Consider the following 24395-nt stretch of genomic DNA (forward strand, 5'->3'; position numbering starts at 1 on the left):
CAACGGTCATGCTGGAAATGTTGTAAGTGACAAAGACAAGGTTTTTTTTTTTTTGGCAATCCCCCATTCTTGTGCTGCATTTTACAGGAGGTCTAAAGTGTTCACCCCGGTGTGACTTTCGTGTACTGCTGTAGTCTGGAGAATTTGAGACAGCAGTCACCAATCCTCGGTGAGATAATGAGCTGTTATAGTCACATATAAAAGCCCTCGTTTTCCAGGACGTTGTATGGACGCAGGACTTTGAACATGAAGTAGGTGATGGATTGTGTTATTGTCTTAGCTTGCTCTGAATTGGGAGTTACCTTTGTCAAGCTAAGTGTTGGTTGGTATTTTGGTGGAGCTGATTTAACGTTGGCTTTGCTGTCCTACGCTAACGCTGTCTCTGGATGGTGGCATGTGAAGTGAGCCCTCATGTTTGTAGTATTCCCAGAGTATTTTACTTTCATACGACTCTCTTTGCACATGTGTCATATCCATCTCCTTTGTACCTTCCTTGTTAAAAAAATCAAAAATAAGTCCATACATTTGATTTAAATGCGGAGTGCGCTTTTCTGATTTCTTTATTTGATGCCCTCATCTTTGTTTTACGAAATTCCTCCTGTACGCTGATGGTCACCACTGCTGACGTCACAAGAAAAAAAACTCAACTGCACCATCTAATGGACTGAAAACGCAATTTCTTATTATTCTCGTACCAAAAAGTTCAGTTCGTATTTGCAATTCATATGATAAAAGATTGATACTTGGCGTCCGTGTATCAATACAATATTGCCACAAAAAATACTGCAACACTATGCTGTATGGATTTTTTTCGTTAACTAAAAACGTAATTCTTACAGAATTAAACTTCTTTTAGGGTAAAGCAAGAACACAGCTTCATCTGTGTAACTTGGTCCACTAATATCAGCTTCAGCAATAGGACAACTGAACACTGACCACAAACGTGATACCTCACCTCACAACCTTTACATTACATAACTCCGCCAGTCTTAACTATCACTATCAGTACAGTATGTATCATGTAGTTCCCGATCTTAAATAACGAACATAATACTACGTATATTTGTGTGTGTGTGTGTGTGTGTGTGTGTGTGTGTGTGTGTGTGTGTGTGTGTGTGTGTGTGTGTGTGTGTGTGTGTGTACAGTGAGGTCCATTAGTATTTGGACAGTGACAAAAATTTTGTAATTTTGCCTTTGTGCATGACAACGATGAATTTGAAACGAAACCATCAAGATGTGATTGAAGTATAAGACTTTCAGTTTTAATTCTAGGGATTTCACAAAAATATCCCATTAAACTTTTTATCCCAATTATCTTTTTATGAATTATAGCCATTTTATACATAGTCCCTCATTTTCAGAGGCTCAAAGTAACTGGAAAATTTACTGATCAGTTTCATGGCCAGGTGTGGCCTGTTCCCTTTTTATTTAATGACAAATGCAGCAGATAAAAGGTATGGAGTTGATTCCAAGTGTTGAATTTGCATTTGGTTGCTGTTTATAGGAACTCTCAATTTGCAGTCCAAAGAGGTGTTGATGCAAATGAAGAGTGAATGCATGAGGCCATCAGTAAGCTGAAAAAAACAAAACAAACCTATCAGAGAGATGGCAGAAACTTTAGAATTGAGCAAGTCAACAATTTGTCACATTCTTAAAAAAAAGGAATGTACTAGTGAGCTCAGCAACACCAAAAGGCCTGGAAGACCACAAAAGAAAACTAAAGTGGATGATCACAGAATTCTTTCCTTGGTGAAGAAAAACAATACACAACATCTAGCCAGGTCAACAACACTCAAGGAGGTAGGCATATCATTGTTAAAGTCTATAATCAAGAGATACCTTCATGAATGTAAATACAGAGTGTTTACTACAAGGTGCACACCACTGGTAACAATCAAGAAAAGAAAGGCCAGATTAGACTTTGCCAGAACAATTCTAAAAAAACCCAGCCAGTTCAAGAACAAGATTCGTTGGACAGATGATTACCAGAATGATGCGAAGAGAAGAATATGGAGAAGGAAAGGAATAGCTTATCATCCAAAGCATACCAAATCATCTGTCATATATAGGGCTATACTATCTGCTCAGATTCAGCCAAATGCTGCAGGACTGATAGGACGGTGCTTCACAGCACACATTGATAATGACCCAAAACATACTTTGAAAGCAACCCAAGAGCTTCTCAAGGCAAACAAATTGAATATTCTTCAATGGCCAAGTCAGTCACCTGACCTCAACCCAATTGTGTGTGTGTGTGTGTGTGTGTGTGGCCACATGTATTGAGGCTGCGGCAAGGCGTAAGGCGTGGGATTGGGCAAATATACTTATTAAGTCAAAGCAAATTTACCTGTAACAGGCTGACTGATACTGAACCCTGTGCTATCACCCATACAGAGATTAAAATGCAACCCGAATGTTTTTTACTGGGATTCTCATCTGAAGATTTTGGCCCTAACCATTTTCACTTTCAGATGAAGGCTTAAAAAATATAAGTTCATTTCTTTTTGTCTGCATCCAGAGCAGCAGAATTCATGTGTGGTTGTTTGTGTCTTGTCAGGCTCCAGGAGCTGACGGTGTGCTCCGAGGACAATGTGGATGTTCATGACATAGAGCTGATGCAGTACATCAATGTGGACTGCTCCAAACTGAAAAGGCTGCTGCAAGGTTCGCTTCTGATGTTCTTACAGGTTTACATAACCAGCTCAAAACCTCTTAAAGGAAACCGTACTCTTTGGTGATTTCATTAATACATTGTAACTGCCACACATATCAGATGTAACTGTCTTATTTTATGAGAGCTTGTCTTTGGGGTTGGCCACTGAGATTTCTACTAGACTGTAACAAGCTGGGTGAACATACCCATTTATTGTTACAGATGTGTAAAGAATTGGGTCAGTTCTTCTTCAAGAGTTCTTGATGTAAAAATTCCTGATCTGTTAGATATGAAAGAAATGATAAAGAAACTGACATGAAAGTTTAACCAATGTATTAGTTGGTTCCTATTGTGTTTGCTCTAATGTTGTTTGTTTTCTTTCAGAAACTGTACTGAAGTTTAGAGCTCTCAAAAAGCCTGCCCAACTAGCAGTCATCAACAGTTTAGAGAAGGTACTTTTTCTACTGGCCTGATTCTGGCCCAGACTGTATTACTTGACATTTGAATAGCTCTTATCAAACTTAGAGTTGCGTGCGCAGTCACAATAGCTTTATATGTGTATATGTTCTTGTTCTACTTCTGTTATTCTCTCTCCGCAGGCATTTTGGAACTGGGTTGAGAATTACCCCGATGAGTTCACCATGCTCTATCAGCGACCACAGGCAGATATGGCAGGTAAGAACTGAGACAAATTACTCAGTCACACTTAGAGTTGATTGATTTCTTTGAATAAAGGTTCAGTCCGATTTGTCAAATCTCACATTATGCCCACAGATTGGTTTGGTTTGATTTGATTAAATTCATTTTTCCAAATAGTAAAAATGCTCTATAGATACAAACTGTGAAAAAGCCACCAAACCAAGGTAGTCATTAATAATTAAACATATGTACTTTAAGGCTCTCATTGAAAGAAACTTAATCTTTAGGCTTTTATTTATAGTCTAAAAACACAGCTACAGTTTCTGAAAGTTCAATGAAAAAAGCGTTTATAGATAAGTGTCTTTGATAAGATCTTTTTTGATGGTAAACACATTTTTATCTTCTAATGTTATAAAGTCCAGACTGAGTATTTGGACAGTTCCACATTTGTTGTTCCACAAACTCTGAGCTTCAGCACAATGAATCAGAAATAAAATTAAAGTGCCAAGTCTCAATTTTAGTTTGAGTAGGTTTAAATCAATGTAGAAAGAAATGTGTGGGAGATTTACTGTAGCTCTTGTTAACACACAGTGCGCAAATTGCAAGGATTCCAAATGAATCGGACCCTCGGCTAGAAAGGCCGTTTTCAGACTGTCAGCCTGAATGCATTTTTTGGTATTTGGGCTGGCAGTCCACTGACCACTCAAATTGGATTTCAAAGTCTCTTTTTTGTCACTTGCAACATGACACAAAATCACAGTATCAAATCAAGCAGATTTCCTGCTGCCACTAGCAGACTGCTGTCAGAGAGTATAGGTTTTTTGACACTATGGAGTACAAGTTGACAGCGCGATTGTTTGGAGGGCGAGATAATGGACCACCATTTCTCATGCTTCCGCGTTGGAAAGCCACGTCACCAGTGTAGCCAAGCCTACATCGTTACCACAGCAACCCATGCAGATAGGTTCATGATGTCTGGACACACAAATCCGATCTGATCACTTGCAAGTAACAGTGCGGACAAAAGATCTGATCCAAGAAACAAATCGATTTGCCTATACAAAGGCTAAATGTTTCCTGTGCAGTTGTGTGTCGCTTTTTAGTTCATGCATAAAAGAGGTTACACGTGGCTCAGAGTTGATTGAGTTGTCTATCAATATGAGTAGTAAAGAGGTTACCATGCAAGTGAAGAAGATGATAATGAGACCCAGAAAAGCAAAAATCTATCAGAGATGTCAAAGGTAGTTGGTTTGTGCTGAAGCTCATAGCCCGAAGAACAAAAAATGTGGAACTGTCCAAATATTTACAATCTGGACTGCATGCGTTTCAGTGAAAAGATCTTCATTAACCCAATTTTGACTCTAATCACTTCAAACATGTGAAACTAATTCAGTTGATGTTTAAACCTCAAATCAATGTTATGTTATTAAACCCCCAAAATGGACAGAATTTTTAAAGAGCAAGTTAAGAGCTCATTTTAACCTGAACAAGCTGCCTCACAAAAATGTTTTCAAACACACACTCACACACACACACACACACACACACACACACACACACACACACACACACAACAACAACCCCGACTAATGACTACTGCAGGTGTTATAAATCTGGATTGGTCTGGACAGTTATTCTAGCAAGGCTTTAGTTGATACAACAGCTGACTAACTTAATAGTTACTAGTATCAATAGTGGTACTGCTCTCTCTGTCATATGTTCTCAAGTCTCTCAAACTACACACTGCCAGCAGGTGATTTTTATGTTTGGTCTACAGAGTGGTACTGGATTTTTGAACTATTTTTGAACTAAATATGATGGACTATGGCCTGTATCCATGGATAGTATAATAACAGGAGTGTATATTACATTTAATAACTTTGCTCTTTAATGAATAATAGTTTCATTACTTTGTGTGTACGTTGTGGACAGATCACCAGTGCTGTAAATGAGATTTGCACTGCTTTTTTGGCAAGTAGTCATCTTAAAAAAAAAGTTAAATAAGCTTTCTGTTAATTTCCTGGCAATATAAGAATCTACTTAAAAACTGTGACAGACTTGGTTGAATAAGATAACAGTTTACTTGAGACTTGGATTTATTTTTATCATTAAAATCACGTTACCATTGTTTGGTAACGTGTAAAGAGCTGCCTTCCAAATGGCAAGGTTTTACATTTAACATGAAGGGTTTGGGAGTATGTATTGTATTGTGAAAAACAGGAAGGGGCATTACAGTCAAAAACACTCATTGTCAGCTGTTCAGGTTTCATATTGGTTAATGGCACTTATTCTGATGTTTAACATGATTGTGGTAATCATGTTTTGGATAATCCACAGGATAGCTGTTGAAAGTGAAGCTGCTGCCGTTGACTGTGTATTTGTGCGTGTTGGTGTGTGTTCAGAAGCTGCAGAGAAGTTGTTTGATCTGGTGGACAGCTTTGCAGAGAGCGCCAAGCGGAAAGCAGCTGTGTGGCCACTGCAGATCATCCTCCTCATCCTTTGTCCAGAGATCACACACACCATCTCCAAAGACTCAGTGGAAGACAGCAAGGCCAACAAGGTGGGAGGAAGGAGCACGCACGCACGCACGCACGCACGCACGCACACACACACACACACACACAAAGCAGAGAGTGACTCCGGCACTCACACACACCTTTCTATGCTGTTGTGTTTGCAGAAACTGTTTTTGGACAGTTTGCGGAAAGCCTTAGCAGGCCAGGCTGGAAGTAAGCAACTGATGGAGAGCGCTGCCATCGCCTGTGTCAAACTGTGTAAAGCCTCCACCTACATCAACTGGGAGGATCACTCCACAATTTTCCTCCTGGTCCAGTCTATCGTCATGGATCTCAAGGTTTGATCAGTTACTGAAAATGGGCTTTCTTGGCTTTCATGGCTCTCTCAAGTTCTTTTGTTTAGTTTTTCAATTATTTGACACTGAAAAAAGTTGCACTTCCCCACAAATCTGTTCCTTTCCTTAGTTAGATTCATTCTTTAAGCTTAAAGAAAGTGCTGAAACTCAAAGAGGACTTTTCCACATGGAAGGTGAAGTTGCTTTTTACATACTAGGCACAGTTTTTCATTGAAATATATTTCTTTTATGTAGTTTGGATATGCACGTCCATCAGAACCATCAAGTAGTTCTGTTAATATTTGCATTAAAAAGATGGTCATAGAGTTGCTCTTTGCCATATGAACCACAATCCTGTCTGTATCATGGCTTTATTTGTCCCCAGTACAATCTGTGAATAGGACCGGAAACACAGAATACATGTTGATCTTTACAGTTACCAGTGTAGTCTTATCAGTACTGGATGTTTAGGCCAGTCAGACATCAATATTTCAAAGTTTAAAAATCCAGTAAAGATATTTTGGCCAACATTCATTTCTTAAATTTTATCACACAACATGGACAAAAACTAAAGTAAAGTAATGTGACCAACTTATATACTTAGCGGGACATTTTACAGTGTAAAAGTCAGCTGGTCAGTGCGCTCTGATGGAGAAACAAAATGAACCCAAACATAATTTTTTTTAGTACAGTTTCTTATTAGCCAACATATCAACTGGTGCTGATAACAGTATATCTGTTCTGGGCTATAATGAGCAGATATAGTGGTTTTAAATGTTACTAATATGATCAGTTCATTAATGCATTCATTTTTTTCAGTCTATGGAAAGTCTGAAAACATGCTCTTTGGATTTGGTGAGGGGGTTTCTTCCCCCAAGCTACAGTCCCTAAATTTGCTTGTGCTGCTGGACTCTGGGAAATGTTCCAAGCTGAGGCTGAAAAGACTTTGTTTTACATTTACATTGAAAACTTGATTGTTTTTACCACCAGGCTCTGTTGTTCAACCCAGCCAAACCCTTCTGGAGGGGTGCGGGCAGCCAGAACGCTGACGTGGAGCTCATGATGGATTGCTTTGTCTCCTGTTTCCGCATCAATCCTCACAACAACCAGCACTTTAAGGTGGCCTGAAAAGAATTGATATCCATTTGTAGTTTGTAATGTTTCCCATAGTTAAAAGCATGGAGAAAGCACATCATATCAGTAGCTCTATGTAATTCTCCTGAGTGTTTCCTCTTTGTCCTGTAGGTCTGCTTGGCCTCCTCCTCCCCCTCCACCTTTCATTTTGTCCTGGTCAACTCATTGCACAGAATAATCACCAATGTAAGTCAGCAGAGCTTATTCACACACCACTGGTGATAGAATAGTTTTATGTGTTATTTCACTTCTCATTTCTTATCCTGTGTTGTTTACTTTCAGTCCCATCTAGACTGGTGGCCTAAGATCGATGCAGTGTACTGCTACTCTGGAGAACTTCGCTTTATGTTCTCAGACACTCTCAATCGGGTGATCCAAGGTGTCGGCACCCACGCTCCACTACGCATGACCCCGGTGAGAGGACAGCAACATGCTACATTACTTTACTACCTCAAACATACCAAATCATAGTTGGAGTAAAGTTTGAATCTGAGGGATAATGAACTAACAAACCAGTTTAACTCCTAAATCTGAAAATTTGGAGTATGGATTTAAAACGTACCCTAGAATTGCCAAAATAGATTTTTTTCCTACATCCTGTTACTACCGGTAACTGATAAAGAAAATTTTACACTGATACCTGTATTATCTGTCATCACCTAAATCAGATGTACCTGAGACAGGGAGCACATTTAATCATAATTGGATTCTACTGAGAAGTTCATTTGACTGAACTTATTCAGTGTTTAATTGTCAACATATTCTCTGGATGCTCTGATGAAGTTTGAACCTAACCAGTGCCCACCCCTGTTGTCTACTGCCCTCCCACAGAGTCTGACATTCAAAGGGAAGATGACCACCAGCCTTAAGTTCAAAGAGAAAGCCACAGACCTGGACACTCGAAGTTACAAGTGCCTCCTTCTTGCTCTGGTCAAACTCATCCACGCTGATCCCAAACTCATGTTGCATGTGAGTCTGCATAACCTCCATGCCACAAAGGCTCAGCTTTTATTTATTAGTCTTCAGGGACATTATGTCCTACGCGGACTACTTTTCTTACACACAGGTTTGATGCAGACATGCATATTTTATTTCAGTGTTAATTCACTTCAACTCTACTTTTTTTTTTTTTTTTTTTTTTTTTTTTTTTTTTTTTTTTTAACCGGAATGACAAAAAACTTGTTGAACCTGAACTTGTGTGTATGTTGTTTTTGTTAGAACCCAGTGAAGCAAACTCCAGAAATGCAGAGCAGCACAGCAGAGCTCATCACTGGCCTGGTGCAGCTAGTGCCTCTAACCAACACCACCCAGCTCTCACAAGAAGCCATGGAGGTCAGACACCAAACCCACCACTAACACTTCTTATTCTAGCACAGGACAAACGTGTAGAATTCTGACTTGAAGAAAACTTGTTTTCTCATCATGAACTTTTCTCCAAACAAAAAAAGATTTTCAGTCCACATTATGGACATGAAGAACATTATTGAAGTATTCCGACATCAAAGGGGAACTCGAGAAATATAGCTTTGCACTTCTAATTAGACTAATTACAATTCTGATTGCACTTCGCTGGACTGATTATGACGGATTTAAAAAAAATAAAATAGAAATTGGTAAAAATCTAAGCATAAAAGGCTGAGATGTCCTGACTTTTCTTTCAACTCTCCCTGCAGATGTTTCCTATTAAAACCCTACTAGGAATGAGAGGAATTATGCCTTTTAAACTGCTGGAATACTTTTAATGTGAAACAACTGTCCAGGAAGTTATGAGTTCACCATGAAGTTTCATTGAGCTTAACAGTGATTTAAAAAGTGGCAAAACAGAGGCAACTGGAAATACTTAAAGGAGCTATATGTAAGTTTTTGCTATCGCGACATAGCCAATATTAGCATTAACAGCTGTTTACTTAACAGTCTAGAAGAAATATTGTAAATTCAGCATCAAACTTCTTTCATATACTCACCAAGAGCTGTGGAGAGCAATGTTGACTCTCGTCTTGCATATATTCCCATCAATTTCTTTTCTTCTACTGAAGTTAACATGCTAACCAGCTAGCCCCTGCGTAGCCAGCCTGTCTCATGACTTTCTGATAGTGAGTCACTGTAGTGTCCAGTCTGCCCTGAAGAGGTAATGCTGCTCAGAGGGTGCATTATAAACCCTTTTATAATAAATGCAACGATGATTGAAGCTCTTGGTAAGCGACTGTCATCACCATCACCTACGCCTGGCAAGAAACTGGATTCAGTGGCGGAAAAACTTACATATAGCCCCTTAAAAATGAAAACAGTATTTGTGATCAAAAGAGAAAGTGTTCTAAGCAGACTGATGAGTATGACATGACTCTGTCGTGTCTGTTGGTATTAGAGTTGTAGAAATGGACATTATGATTAGTGTTGTTTATATTCACAGCAAATAGCAAATGAAAGCAGGAGTACGTCAGAAAACAGGGAGAATTAAAAATAAGGGTCTGTCTGATTCTCTTTCCAATTGAGGTAAATAAGTGCATACATTATCTATATGAGACATGACATTGATAAAGTTTGAGTCGATGTAACTAAGTCTAAAAATCAATTTAAGACCTTTCAGTTTTGTTGTTTTTTTACATTAACTTATTGTTTACTGTTAAACCTTATCTAACAGTGCTTTGTTTGTGTCTCCTCCTCCTGGTTCTTTTTCTACTGTCTGTTTCCAGGCTCTGTTAGTTCTACACCAGCCAGAGACCATAGAGCTGTGGAATCCTGATGCCCCCATAGAGACATTTTGGGACATCAGGTACTCAGTACTCAGTCTTCTTATCTTTCCATAGATAAGGGAAAAATCCAATCAAAAGTCATACCTATGGAGACACAGTTGTCTGCTGCGACTGGCTTGGATGAAATGGGAGCATTGCAGCATCTTCAGATGCCGCTTCTTTTTAAAAATATTTTGTTTAAACTTATTGTTGAAGTTTGCAGGAGTCTGGCTTCTCCTTTTTTACGCCTCTGCGTCGGTGACAGCCGTGGCCGTAGGCTTTATGTTTTTGGGTTGTCTGTCCCAGTCTCGTCATTGCAGCATCTCAGGAACGCCTGGAGGGGATATCTTCAAAGTTCGCAAAAACATTCACTTGGAGTCAAGGATGAACTGATAAGATTTTGGAGGTCAAAGGTCAAGGTTTTTGCCTTCACATCCATCCTGTTCGCGTGAATGCAATATCTCAGGAACGCCTGGGGGGAATTTCTTCACATTTTGCAGAAATTTTCACTTGGATTCAAGGGTGAACTAATTAGAATTAGGTAGTCAGACGTCAAACATCAAGGTCACTGTGACCTCATAACTAAAGTATTCATATGCTAATTATGAATAATTACACTTCATACCATATTAAATTCCATCAAGGTCTTCACTAAATATACTATATGAGTCTGGACAGACATGGATGTAAACTGCAACATGACTGTTTGGCAGAAGCATACACCTGCAAAGTTGTAATTCTAGTTGCTTCTTTCTTCAGTTCACAGGTGCTCTTCCTCATCTGCCGTAAGCTGATTGGCCAGCAAATGGTTAATGGGACCGAAGTTCTGAAATGGCTGAGGGAGATCCTCATCTGCAGGAACAAATTTCTGCTCAAGAACAAGGTGCGGTCTTGTTTCTCAACTGTAGCAACAGGCTGCTTTGCTAGTGACAGTGAAAGTCAGAGAAAGTCAATCAGAGGTAAAGACAGAGTATTCAACAACAAATGATTTGATTTGGGCCAATCATTGAAATCACAGTTGTGTAGGCCACCAGTACACTGAGCAGTGTATTCCTCATGGAGTGTGTTTTGCTGCCTGTGAATCAGATATTTGGTGGTATGAATGCTCAGAAAGGGTAAGTGTTGGTGTGGCCGCCTGTCTGTGAGAGAAGCAGTGTGTAAAACTGTATGTTTGGTCGTTGATTGCTGCAGGAGTGTGCCACTATGGGCGGTGGGATCCCCATTTGCCGGCAGGCGCAGACAAAGCTGGAGGTGTGTCTCTACATGTTCCTGTGGAGCCCAGACACTGAGGCGGTGCTGGTGGCCATGTCGTGTTTCCGCCACCTCTGTGAGGAGGCTGACATCCGCAGCGCTGCTGACGAGGTGCCTGTCCAGAACATCCTGCCCAACTATGCCACCTTCAGTGAACTGGCCTCTGTCAGTAACATGATGGGAACAGGTCAGTACTGCTAGTCCCACCCTCTTCAACCTGAGGTCATAAAGTTTCTCAATTACAATACTATGGCTTCGCTTGATTTTGGGGGGGGGGGGGGGGTGTATTATGTCAAATGAAAATTTTAAAATTTGTTGCCAGATCTCCAGCATTTGTAGGTGATCGAGTGATGTGCTTGAGTTGTTGGAGTTTATTGTTTTGCCATTATGTTCTATACAACATTATCTCAACATTAATGAGATGCTGGTGTGGCATCTGAGGAGAATCAGTCGTTGAATGTAATGTAGAAAAGGCTGCAGCCTCAGCTTGTGTAGCAGCAATATGGCCTTCCGAGGGTTAGGATTAGTAACAGTTGAGAGGGTGTTTAAAAACCCTAGTCCCAAAGTCCTCCAGCCATAGTCAGGACACAGTCGGGACGGATCACATTCACATCTTAGACAGTTGTCATCTCCCCCTGGAAAAAGGTTTTGCTGGGGCCTGTGAAGTACTCTAAACTACCTGATTTGATATTGATGAGGAATTTACCAAACTAATTGTTAACAACCATAACATTCCTTATATTTGTGAGCTCAGTTCCTCTTTTCTTTGTGATCTAAGGAGGGAGACTACCTACGTAACAGTCTCCTACAAAATGGATACTACAGCCTTTTGCAGTGGACATTCTTTGGCTTTTCTGCAGGGCCCAAAAAATTTGAGAAAAGTATTTTTTGACAAAAATTCAAACATGCATACACTAAAAGAAGTTCAACTGAGAATGTCAAACCCTGTCTACATTTGTTGGAAGTACATAAGCTATCAGGACTAAAAAGGTCACACCTTTTCTGTTGACAGATGACAGAAGAGAGGAACACAGCATTTCACAAAACACAATACCTGGGAAGAGGTTGTCTGCAGTTAAAATTAATCCTTAACTGGCCCCAAGTCTTCAGTCTACTTGCTTCTTTTTTAAAAAGATGCTTTCTCATTAGTAGAGGAACAGAGGAAGAGAGCTCAGTGATATTCAATTGCAATTGCAACAAATCCTGACTCCAAAATCCCACATTATGGATATTAGCTGATAGATGAATGTAATGGAAAAGTATGGTGCAGTCTTAAATCTGTCCCTAAATGTCTCCCAGTTCCCAGTTGTGCCACTCAGCAGAATGGGATGCCTCCCTCTGGAACTTTGCAAAAGACGTAGACATTATACAGATTTTAGTGTTTCTATAACCAGTGTGGGTCTTGTTTCTACAGGCCGATCCACCTTGCAGAAGCGGGTGATGGCCTTGTTAAGGAGGATAGAGCACCCCACACCAGGAAACATTGAGGTAACATTGAGTTCAAATTCCAGTGGGTTTTACTGTTTTTTTTTTACATGAATCCTCTTTGTTGATCACTGTTAGTTGAAATCACAGGTAAGGTATCAATATTCACCTTTTTGCCTCAAACAATGATTTGAACCCATATAATTCAATGTGTATCATATCAGGTTAGCACTGTTCATTGCTCAGTTTTCTCGTATCTCTGTTTGCTCTCAATTATTAATGTACAATTGTTTGTCTGTTGTTTCCACCTTAAGGCTTGGGAGGACACATATGCGAAATGGGACCAGGCCACCAAACAAATTCTCAACTTTCCCAAAAACAAGGCTGATGATGGACAGGTAAGGATGTTACAGAAGGGATATCTCCTCTCTGTGTATCTTTGAGTGATGGAAATGTGGACTGGTATTCATCTCCCTGTCCATCACAAGTGATCAAACACAGCTGGTCAGAATTAGGTGAAACTTTAAGACGTTACACTGACTGGCCAGGTGGGGGTGCCATCATATAAGGCCTAGAGAAGCTATTCAGGATCATTAAATATGTTTTAGCCATTGATATGTTCCTACTCACCTCATTGGTGCTCATTGGCTTGGTTCTTAGTGGCTCTGCACTGGCACGGACACCCACTGGGCTAATGCAGTGGTCTCTTTTCATTAATGAGGCTGTTTTTTTTCATTCTAGCTAGTGTCTGTCTAAACACAGCCTTACCTGAACTTTGAAACCTTTTAACTACAATAGTTTTTCTCTGCTTGCGTTAACAGCTAAGTGAAAATGAGGTTTCCCAGCTCCATTGTTTTTCCACTCCCATGCTTTATTTCTAAACACTTTTTAGAAGTACACCATCTTTATGGTTTTATATTCATAATATCATCAAAAATTAAGACAGTATACAAAAATTACTACATAACAACTGAAAAATACATAAATCAACGTAAAATTTTATTCAACTTGGAAAATGTATTATATATACAACCCCTCCCACCCCCACCCATCCACCTGCCTCTCCATCCAACCCCAAGATGTTTGAATGTACGTTTACAAATCAGAACATGTGCAATGCATCAGAAGTTCTCTTTCTGAGCCCCCCCAGCACCTTCTGTTTTAAGCCCATTGATCCTAGCCACAGCTAATTCCATAATCACTATATCTACAGGGTACTGTATATTTAAATAAACAATATAGGGGATAGAGGATCAACTGTTGACAAGATGTGGTTAATTTAAAGGGAGTAGAATTTATACCCCCACTAACAACACTGCCAGAGGGATTGGGATATAGTTTCTTCACCATATCAGTAAATATTGGAACTAAACCTATTCATTTTAACACTGGCCAGAGGAGTGACCATTACAGATGGTCGAAGCCATTCTCTGCATTCAGATAAAATAGCAGGTTACTGTGTATTATCAGAAATTATCTAACCTATCTACGTTATCTAAAACTAAGTACCCTTTAACATAACCTCTTTCATTGGGATGTACCAGTTGAGTTAAATAATTTTCCTGAAGATTTGATAAGGTTTTTGAAAATAATTTAACACTGGCATTAAATAGTAATGATAATAATTTTACAGTTGATTAGGCAGTTCCAGTGCTTCTAACTCTTTTCAATAGAAAGTAGCTAAAACCTGCTCAAAAAGTACGAAGATGATATCATACATGAATTTGCATATGTGTGACATCATTACACAATGATTTGTATTTGCATACAAGATTAAACTGAAGTTACTCTATTTAGCTTTATTAGAGCTCGACCCTGAAGGGGCAGAACCCTATTGTTCTTGTGTTGGTTTATTATTATTTTTAGGGTTCAAGCCCTAAAACATCTACACTGTAAGATTTTTAGTTTTTTTCTGAAATTTTAAGGGGAGGGGGGCGGTATAGAATGGTGCAAACACCAGACACCAAAAATGACACATCCACCAGCAGGTGGTGCCGGTCGACGTGTAACACACAGTATATTGCACATTCAAAACCTTGCGTTCACATGTTCCCTGAATTTAGCTGAATCTTGTGATATAGGCCACGGCCTTTTCTGACCATAAAGTTTTTTTTTTTTATTCTTTTGCAAAATTTAAAAATATTTGAACACTTCTTTTTTTGAACTCCTCCTATGGTGTGACGCTGATCTGCATGAAATCAGTGGCTCAGTAGTTTCTCATGCTTTACCAAGGCTCTGTGCAAAATTTGGCGCCAGTCGGCCACTAGAGGCACTCTTGTTGCAAAATCATGAAATATGCTAAAAATGTTTTCCAAACACTCTTAGGCTGTAAATGTGATCTGTGTGAAAATATTCATGTATCATCTCTGCACTCTCATGATCACAAGTTATTAAGAGTTCTGATACTCCAAAAATGCAAAAGTTCTAAAGGAACATTGCTGTGAGATGGAATGAGCTAGAAACATGAAGCTTGGCCCATAACTGGAAATGATGTGCATGGGCTTCCCAAGAAACATGAGCCCAGTTGTCCAGAGGTTGGCGCTGTAATTAAGGCCCAAAAAAAACAATTTGGAAAGGCTACGCCCCTCACACCATAAGTCCAATTGACTTGAAGTCCAGCTCACTGTGATCTACAAAAAAAGGCTCTTGGACCATTAAAGTCATCTATGATGGAGTTTTTTGTAATTTACATAATGTGGAAAAACAGTGACATCTCCTTTTTGTATTTTGATGGTAGCTACACCAGATTTGGTATACAAACTTGTGGGATTGAGATACACAATTCTATCATAAAGGGGTAAGATTGGTCCAAAACCATGGCCGTCATTGCCAAGGGCAGGGCTTTGCAGCAAATCGGTTGTAACTCACTACTGAATTGTCAAATCATCATTAATCTCAATAGACATTCTATTCCGTGTTTGGGAATAGGCTTAGCAATGCATTTTGAGCCTGACCAATAGGGGTGCCACATATATCAAAAATGTGTACTACAAAACCTGGAGGACTGACTTCATCAGTTTTGGTAAACATGCTCTGAGGGAAAATATTAACCAAAATCTGAATGCCATATTGATTGATGAATGTGGGCGTGGTGATGATTGGTGGACTGAACAGCTGAACAAATGAGCTGCTGCTCTCCTCTATTCAGTGAGCACAGCTGCAACTAAGTCAGATGAGTGCAAATTCCCATAGGAATATTATTGACTGTGCAAGGGAGAGGAGCTGTTTTCTGAGTTGTCACTTGGCTCTTGTGTTTGAAAAAAAATGCTAAAAGTTCTTAAGAGGTGCCAAATTTAACAAATAAAAATTACCCATTGTGGACATAGAGAAACTGTGAATAATACATACACACCTCGTCCCTCTGGTGTTCTGCTGCTGCTCAGTGTCTCTGTGCCCCCCCCCCCACACACACAGCAGGAGTGGATCAACATGACCGGCTTCCTGTGTGCTCTGGGCGGTGTGTGTCTTCAGCAGCGCAGCACCCCTGGACCAGCCACCTACAGCCCACCTATGGGCCCCATCAGTGAGCGCAAACACTCCATGATCTCCATGGGCCCCTGTGAGGTGTCCAACCCTGTTGCCTTGGCCTCGTCCTGCTCCTCATCGGCATCCAGTGAAACGCCCGTCAGCCGCTTCCTGGACCGGCTGCTGGCTCTGCTTGTGTGTGGCCACGACAGGGTCGGGCTCCATGTTCGCACCAATGTCAAAGACCTACTGGGGCTGGAGCTCAGCCCTGCTCTCTACCCCATGCTCTTCAACAAGCTGAGGAACAGCATTGGCAAGTTCTTTGACACACAGGGACCGGTGAGTGCAGCTGTGGCTGTTTGTAATCATGTAACAATTCTTCACACTCACAATTTAATATACTGTTGGAGGGCAAATATTACTTCCGCCCCAAATCTGTCAGGACTGATGCAATATTGGAGAAAAAAGTAGTAATTAATGTAGGAATTAGGCTTTCTATAACTGATATGAATCTGGAGGTTTCATGGGCTATATTTGCCCTCTGCCCCTCTGTGTCATAATTTCCATGGCTTGCTTATTCAGCTTTCCAAATCTGCCCATTGTTTTTTTTTCCCTAATGTTTTTGAAATTATTTTATCAGTTTTATTATTAGTTTAATTCATCTTTAAACCGGTTCTTCCTCTGGTTTATAACAACGTTGAAAAATCTCTGATCTTGGTTCTAAAATAAAAAACTGCTGCATTTATTGTAGTATTCAGTATCTTTGGTGGGTGCAAGATGCATATGGTACCCTAGTTTCTATCTGAAATGTACTCAGTGGTTCTCCTGTTTCCAGGTTCCTATCAATGACACTAACACACAGTTTGTGGAGCAGACCATAGCCATCATGAAGAACCTGTTGGATAACCACACAGAGGGCAGCTCTGAACACCTGGGACAGGCCAGCATCGAGACCATGATGCTCAACCTGGTCAGGTCAGGTCCTTTCCTTTGGCCCAGTAACTTTCTGAATGGAGTTTGCACTACTGAACGTTACTGACCAGTACAAACCAGGGGACTGCTGCTACCCATGTCCAGTCTTCATGTAGTTGCTGTTCAGTACATCAGTGAAATGTTCTAGTTCATAAGACTTCTGTTACGGTGGTTTTGGCAACACCCTGTGATGACTGGTGGGACCTTTTACTACACTGCACTATTTTAAATGATACATTTTGAGGGGGCAGCGACACCACTCGTAGCCCCTGAGTGTTTTATTTAGAAAACAAATTAGAGGTAGATAATGATGGCTTGTTTACTAAGGACAATTGTCTTCTCTGTCCAGAGCAGACTCCACTGTCATCAAATACAATAAGTTAAAACTAGCCATTAGCCACCATATTCTGTCTTCCACATTCGACATTTGATCCTTAAGTACATAACATTCAGTCTGTTCCTGTGAGTGTATAAGCATATTTAAATATATTTATTAATATATATAATAAATATCGCTTGGGAACAGCAGGCCCTGCCACAAATCGTGGTATAAAGACCCTTTTACAGAATGTGAACACTAAATGCTTGAGCAGTGATTAAGAAATAAAAAATCATTAAAGTTAGGTACTGAAGTAGAAAAATGACTAGTACTGGTCATATATTTCTGAATTGCTACAGGACAGAATAGAATAGAAAGAGTACACGTTTATTGTTGAGCAGAGTGGAAAACTGTCTTAAGCTCATCCAGATGTCAGAGCAGCAAAAAAACATTGTACACAGTAGTGACATACAAATAAAACATAGAACATTACAGTGTAATATACAGAACTGTGGAGCAGGATTTGCAGCTCAAATTGGCAATATAAAAGGCTGATAGCAATGCAAGACTTTGTCCACATATTTTTGGTAGTCAAGGCTTGTGGAAAATCAGTTAATGTGGAAAGCTCGTTTTCTTTGTAGTATGACTTAAAGACAGAACATACTGTTCTGATGCTTAACCTCCACCCTACTCTCTCCCCTCTCAGGTATGTGCGCATCCTGGGCAATGTGGTCCATGCGATCCAGATCAAAACCAAGCTGTGCCAACTGGTGGAGGTTATGATGGAGAGAAGAGATGACCTGTCCTTTTGCCAGGAGATGAAGTTTAGGTCAGTGAAAACAGCTGATGGTTAGGGATACACACATCAATCTGGCTGTTTGAATAGCCACCTCTGCGACTCCACACTGGCTACCTGTGTCAATTTTGTCCTTCTTTTGGTTTTTAGACCTTAAAAAGGATTCAGTTAGGTCCATGAGTATTTGGACAGTGACACAATTTTTGTAATTTTGCCTCTGTACACCACCACGATGGATATGAAACGAAGCCATTACAATGTGATTGAAATATAGACTTTCAGCTTTAATTCAAGGGGTTTAACAAAAAAAATCATATTAACCGTTTAGGTTTTGTCTTCAGTAAGGGAAACACATGCTCAATTAGGTTGAGGTCAGGTGACTGACTTTTGAAGAATTGAAGAATATTCCCTTTTTTTGCCTTGAGAAGCTCATGCGTGTCTTTCACGATATGTTTTGGGTCATTATGCACCTGTACTGTGAAGCACCCTCCTATCAGTTTTGCAGCATTTGGCTGGATAGTATAGCCCTATACACTTGATAATTCATCCTGTTATTTCTATCAGCAGTCACATCATCAATAAACACCAGCGACCCAGTTCCACTGGCAGCCATACTTGCCCATGACATAACACTGCCTCCTCTATATTTGACAGATGATGTGGTATGCTCATGAGGTGTTCCTTTCCTTCTCCATACTCATTCCTGTACAAGTTAATTTTGGTTTCAACTGTCCAAAGAAACTTTTTCTAAAACTGGGCAGGCTTTTTTAGATGTTTTCTGGCCAAGTCATATCTCGCCTTTCTGTTCTTGATTGTTACCAGTGGTTTGCACCTTGTGGTAAACCCTCTGTATATACATTCAAGGCATTTCTTGAATGTAGACTTTGAAAATGATACACCTTCCCCCTCTAGAGTGTATTTGACCTGGCTAGATGTTGTGAAGGGTTTGTCCTCACAAAAAATTTTGTGATCACACACTTTAGTGGTTTTCCGTGGCCTTCCAAGCCATTCGGTGTTGCTGAGCTTGCCAGTGCATTCCTTCTTTTTATGAATGTACCAAATTGTTGATTGGGCCACTCCTAAAGTTACTGCCATCTGTCTGGAGACTTTGGTGTGTTTTTTCAGCCTAATCATGGCCTCCTTCATTTGAATCGACACCTCTTTGGACTGCATATTGAGAGTTTCCATAAACAGCTATCAAACGCAAATTCAACTCTTGGAATCAAGTCCAGAGCTTTTATCTGCTGCATTTGTCATGAAACAACAAGGGAACAGGCCACACCTGGCTATGAAACTGATCAATTCTCCAATTACTTTTGACCCTCTGAAAACAAGGGACTGTTTTTTTTAAAAAAAAAATAAAAAAAAACTTAAAGCTGAAAGTCTCCATTTGAATCGCACCTTGATGGCTTAATTTCAAAGCCACTGTGATGGTGTACAGCGGCAAAATTACAAAAATTGTGTCAATATCCTAATACTCATGGACCTAACTGTATGAGCATATTCTAAACACATTCAGAGTTTGAGAAAGGGATGATTACACATGATGTTATCTTCAGATACTAATTAGTTTGACTCATACTCTAGAAACAAGATGGTGGAGTACCTGACAGACTGGGTGATGGGAACCTCCAACCAAGCTGCTGATGATGACATCAAGTGCCTGACAAGGTGCAGCTCTGTTACCTGTGCTTAAATCAACTAATGCATTGTAAGGACTTGAGAGAGCTCCCTCCTTACTACTGTCTCCTTTTTGTGTGTGTGTGATGTAAAGGGACCTGGACCAGGCCAGTATGGAGGCAGTAGTGTCTCTGTTAGCTGGTCTTCCTCTGCAGCCAGAGGAAGGGGACGGAGTAGAATTGATGGAGGCTAAATCTCAGCTCTTCCTCAAGTAAGAACACACCTGAACTCAACCTCTTCTGTGGCATAGTAGCATGTAATCCTGAATTCATCTTAACAATCATTTTAAGATATTTAAAGATGAAGCTGGCGGACCAGCTGCTGCGAGTGGCAGCAGTGGGTTCTGCTGGAGAGGGGCAGAGTCAGGTAGTGCTTTGGGGGTCACTGCAAGCAAGTTTACAACCAGCCAACAAGTTGAAAAGGATAAAAAATACAGTAAAGAGACAGCTGTTGACAATGATGAAGAATACCATTGATAACTAAATAACTAAATTACTGCAAAATGTGATTTAAAATTTGAAAAATTAGTGCCCTCACCTATCAGCGCACTGCATTTCCACTCAGTGTGAGTATGTCTGAATTTAACAGTCAAATGTTTAAACCTTTAGGACCTTTAATGGAATTATTTTAGAAATGGTGGCATGTTGCTCATTATAATGATCTCTCCTTTCATCCAGCCACTCCGCTGTTCCTTTCCCTGTCTGCCGTGTTTGTCTTGCACATGTTCACGTAAAAAGGTGATTAGAAACTCAGTTATCCGTATACATGGAGGAGAAATCAAGTGTTCTCCAGGAAAAATCTACCTGGGGAAATCAGGTTTTTCTAATCCCCTTCCTTGATTACAATAACCAGTTTTGTCATTTACTGTTAAGAAAGCATCTTACTGGAGGTGCTTTTTAAGTGCTTTTTAAAGTGCTTTTTAAACACACTGACTGTTGTTGCAGGTACAGATGCTGCTTGTGTTTACATTGCATCATTAGTTAATTGGGTACAGGTCTGAGGACAATCAATTGCTTAAACAGAATGTGTGAACTGTATTTGTCAGAAGTCATAGTGCAAACATATCACATATAAAAATAAGGTCAGGGCGGGTAAATAAAAAACCAAATTGGTTAGCAGACTGTCTTTAGCGGCCTCTGGCTCATAGGTTGTGGGTGTCACACCATTGTTGTGTTTTATGGCGTAGTTGGGCTTAGTGTGCACCCCTCAGAAACTCAGTAAAAAGAAGTGTTGGCTCTTCATGGTGATGGCTTTACACTCGAGATGTGTGAACAGAGTCATCTTCCTTATCATTTTATGAGGGAACACATGGAGTGGAGTGCATCCAACCTCACCTGTACATCACAAAAACATCAGTAGTGCAACTACTGCAGGTCCAATGTCATGACCATCACAGCATGGAGTTTTAACAAGCCAAAGTCCATGCAGTGTGTACATACACTATTGAAAAGTACAGTTAGATTTCTAAAATATCTCAAAGAAAATGTGAAGTATCATGAAGGTATGTAAAATCAAAGTAAAATACATTGAGATAAAAGGGAAAGTGGCCCCCTGTCCTGGTTTTAAATTAACTGCATGAGGAAGCCTTTTCTAATGAATGACCTGTTGTTGTTTGTGCAGGTACTTCACCCTGTTCATGAACCTGCTGAATGACTGCAGTGAGGTGGAGGACGAGGGCCAGGCAGTGGGGGGACGAAAGAGAGGAATGTCTCGCCGACTGGCCTCCCTCCGCCACTGCACTGTCCTGGCCATGTCCAACCTGCTTAATGCTAACGTAGACAGTGGCCTCATGCACTCCATTGGTAAGTCAGCCACAGTATTACTTCCGGTTGCGGGGGCAAATGAGGAGCTCTGCCGTTTTCCCATGAGTGCCAGTGTTGATTTCTTCCTCTCCAGGTCTGGGATACCACAAGGACCTGCAAACTCGAGCTACCTTCATGGAGGTGCTGACCAAGATCCTGCAGCAGGGAACAGAGTTCGACACGCTGGCAGAGACGGTGCTGGCTGACCGCTTTGAGAGGCTAGTAGAACTGGTCACCATGATGGGAGACCAGGGAGAGCTTCCCATCGCCATGGCACTGGCTAACGTGGTTCCTGGGTCTCAGTGGGTGTGTACCTCTTGTTAATTTAGGATTGGTGTGAAAAAAAATGTGTTTACTAGGGAATTATACAGTTAAGTCCATAAGTATTTGGACAGTGACACAATTTTCGCAATTTTGCCTCTGTGCACTATCACAATGGATTTGAAACGAAGACATCAAGATGTGATTGAAGTGTACACTTTCAGCTTTCTTTCAAGGGATTCACAAAAATATCACATTAGCTGTTTAGGAATTACAGCCATTTTTATACACAGTCTAAATAAAATTTTAAAGTATCAAAAGTAATTGGACAAACCAAGACAATTGTAAATAAAAGGATTATTTTTAATACTTGGATGAAAATCCTTTGCAGTCGTTGACTGCCTGAAGCCTGGAACCCATGGACATCACCAAATGCTGAGTTTCCTCCCATGAGACGCTTTGCCAGGCCTTTACTGCTGCCGCCTTCAGTTGCTGCTTGTTTATGGGTCTTTCTGCCTCCAGTTTTGTCTTCAGTAAGGGAAAAGCATGCTCAATTAGGCTGAGGTCAGGTGACTGACTTAGCGATTTAAGAATATTCAATTTCATTGCCTTGAGAAGCTCTTGGGTTGCTTTCACAGTATGTTTTGGGTCATTATCCATCTGTACTCTGAGGCACCGTCCTATCAGTTTTGCAGCATTTGGCTGAATCAGAGCAGATAGTATAACACTGTACACGGAATTCATCCTGTTACTTCTATCAGCAGTCAATTCAACAATAAACCCTAGTGATACAGTTCCATTGGAGGCCGTACATGCCCATGCAATAACACTGCCTTCACCATGTTTGACGTGAGCCATTCGTTTCCTTCTCCATAGTCTTCTCTTCCCATCATTCTGGTACAAGTTTATCTTGATTTCATCTGTCCAAAGAATCTTGTTCCAGAACTGGGCAGACTTTTTTAGATTTTTTCCTGGAAAAGTCTAATCTGGCCTTTCTGTTCTTGAGTGTTTCCAGTGCTTTGCACCTTGTGGTAAACCCCCCTATTGTAGACTGATTGTAGACTTTGACAATGATACGCCTACCTCCTCGAGAGTGTTCTTGACCTGGCTAGATGTTGTGTATGGTTTTTCTTCACCTAGAACAGAATTCTGTGATCATCCACTTTAGTTTTCTTTTGTGGTGTTCCTGGCCTTTTGGTGTTGCTGAGCTCACTAGTACATTCCTTTTTTTTTTTTTTTTTTTAAAGAATGTACCAAATTGTTGATTTGGCCACTCCTAAAGTTTCTGCCAAATGGGTTCTATCTGTCTGATTGTTTTGTATTGTTTATTCAGTCTAATGATGGCTGTCTTCATTTGCATCAACACCTCTTTGGACCGCGTATTGAGAGTTCCCATGAACAGCTACCAAATGCAAATCAAACACTTGGAATCAACTCCAGCCCTTTTATCTGCTTAATTTGTCATGAAATAACGAGGGAACAGGCCACACCTGGCCATGAAACTGCTTTTCAGTCAATTGTCCAATTACTTTTGAGCCTCTGAGAATGAGGGATTATGTATAAAAATAGCTGTAATTCCTAAATGGTTATTTTTGTGAAATCCCTTGAATTAAAACTGAGAGTCTACACTTCAATCACATCTTGATGGTTTTGTTTGAAATCTATTGTGGTGGTATACAGAGGCAAAATTACGAAATTGGGTCGCTGTCCAAATACTTATGTACATAACTGTATTTAAATATGTCCATTCAGAATACAGTATGGGCTCAGTTTTGTATACAATATTTTATTTCATTAAAAGTCCTGAAAGTTTTTGTGCTAAGCAGAGGTATGTTAGAACATACAGTGCATTCATATGGAATAAAAAAGGAGAAAATTTTGCATTAATATATCATAAAACTTTTTCTCCTGCAGTGATGTATATGTGTTTCTTGTATTCTCAGGATGAGCTAGCCCGAGTCCTGGTGACGCTGTTTGACTCCCGTCACCTCCTCTACCAGCTGCTGTGGAACATGTTCTCTAAAGAGGTGGAGCTAGCTGACTCCATGCAGACTCTTTTCAGGGGAAACAGCCTGGCCAGCAAAATAATGACCTTCTGTTTCAAGGTAGGAAAAAACAGCATGACTTTTGACATGAAATAATTACAAATGACCATGTCTCACATCAGATATCGGCATAACCCAATTTTATGTTTTATTATGCCAGGTATATGGAGCAGCATACCTGCAGAAGCTACTGGAGCCTTTATTAAGAGGGGTCATCACCACTCCTGAACACATCAGCTTTGAGGTGGACCCCACCAGGTGAGTACCTGCATCTCTGCTCTGACAGCATGTAGTATTCATATCATCAGATAGAAATAATCTAGACAAGAAGTTATTCTAGACTATTCTTACTCATCTACACCGGTCAGTC

At 40.3% G+C, this 24395-nt stretch overlaps 1 protein-coding gene across 1 annotated transcript in view; it reads left to right on the forward strand.

The window, feature by feature from the left end:
* The window catches only part of LOC120792129 (neurofibromin-like), a 128074-nt gene that overhangs the window by 20358 nt on the left and 83321 nt on the right, over nt 1-24395 (forward strand). Inside the window, exons 5-28 of the mRNA XM_040131188.1 lie at nt 2558-2664; nt 3038-3105; nt 3253-3328; nt 5695-5852; nt 5973-6146; nt 7134-7262; nt 7389-7463; nt 7560-7691; nt 8109-8246; nt 8496-8609; nt 9971-10050; nt 10769-10892; nt 11201-11447; nt 12675-12748; nt 13000-13083; nt 16100-16489; nt 16986-17125; nt 18148-18270; nt 19825-19908; nt 20012-20128; nt 21538-21719; nt 21814-22025; nt 23924-24085; nt 24186-24283. Of these exons, the coding sequence (XP_039987122.1) occupies nt 2558-2664; nt 3038-3105; nt 3253-3328; nt 5695-5852; nt 5973-6146; nt 7134-7262; nt 7389-7463; nt 7560-7691; nt 8109-8246; nt 8496-8609; nt 9971-10050; nt 10769-10892; nt 11201-11447; nt 12675-12748; nt 13000-13083; nt 16100-16489; nt 16986-17125; nt 18148-18270; nt 19825-19908; nt 20012-20128; nt 21538-21719; nt 21814-22025; nt 23924-24085; nt 24186-24283 (3288 nt within the window). The remainder of the gene's footprint in view (nt 1-2557; nt 2665-3037; nt 3106-3252; nt 3329-5694; nt 5853-5972; nt 6147-7133; nt 7263-7388; nt 7464-7559; nt 7692-8108; nt 8247-8495; nt 8610-9970; nt 10051-10768; nt 10893-11200; nt 11448-12674; nt 12749-12999; nt 13084-16099; nt 16490-16985; nt 17126-18147; nt 18271-19824; nt 19909-20011; nt 20129-21537; nt 21720-21813; nt 22026-23923; nt 24086-24185; nt 24284-24395) is intronic.

Source organism: Xiphias gladius, chromosome 7, assembly GCF_016859285.1.
Source record: "Xiphias gladius isolate SHS-SW01 ecotype Sanya breed wild chromosome 7, ASM1685928v1, whole genome shotgun sequence".
Lineage (NCBI taxonomy): Eukaryota > Metazoa > Chordata > Actinopteri > Istiophoriformes > Xiphiidae > Xiphias > Xiphias gladius.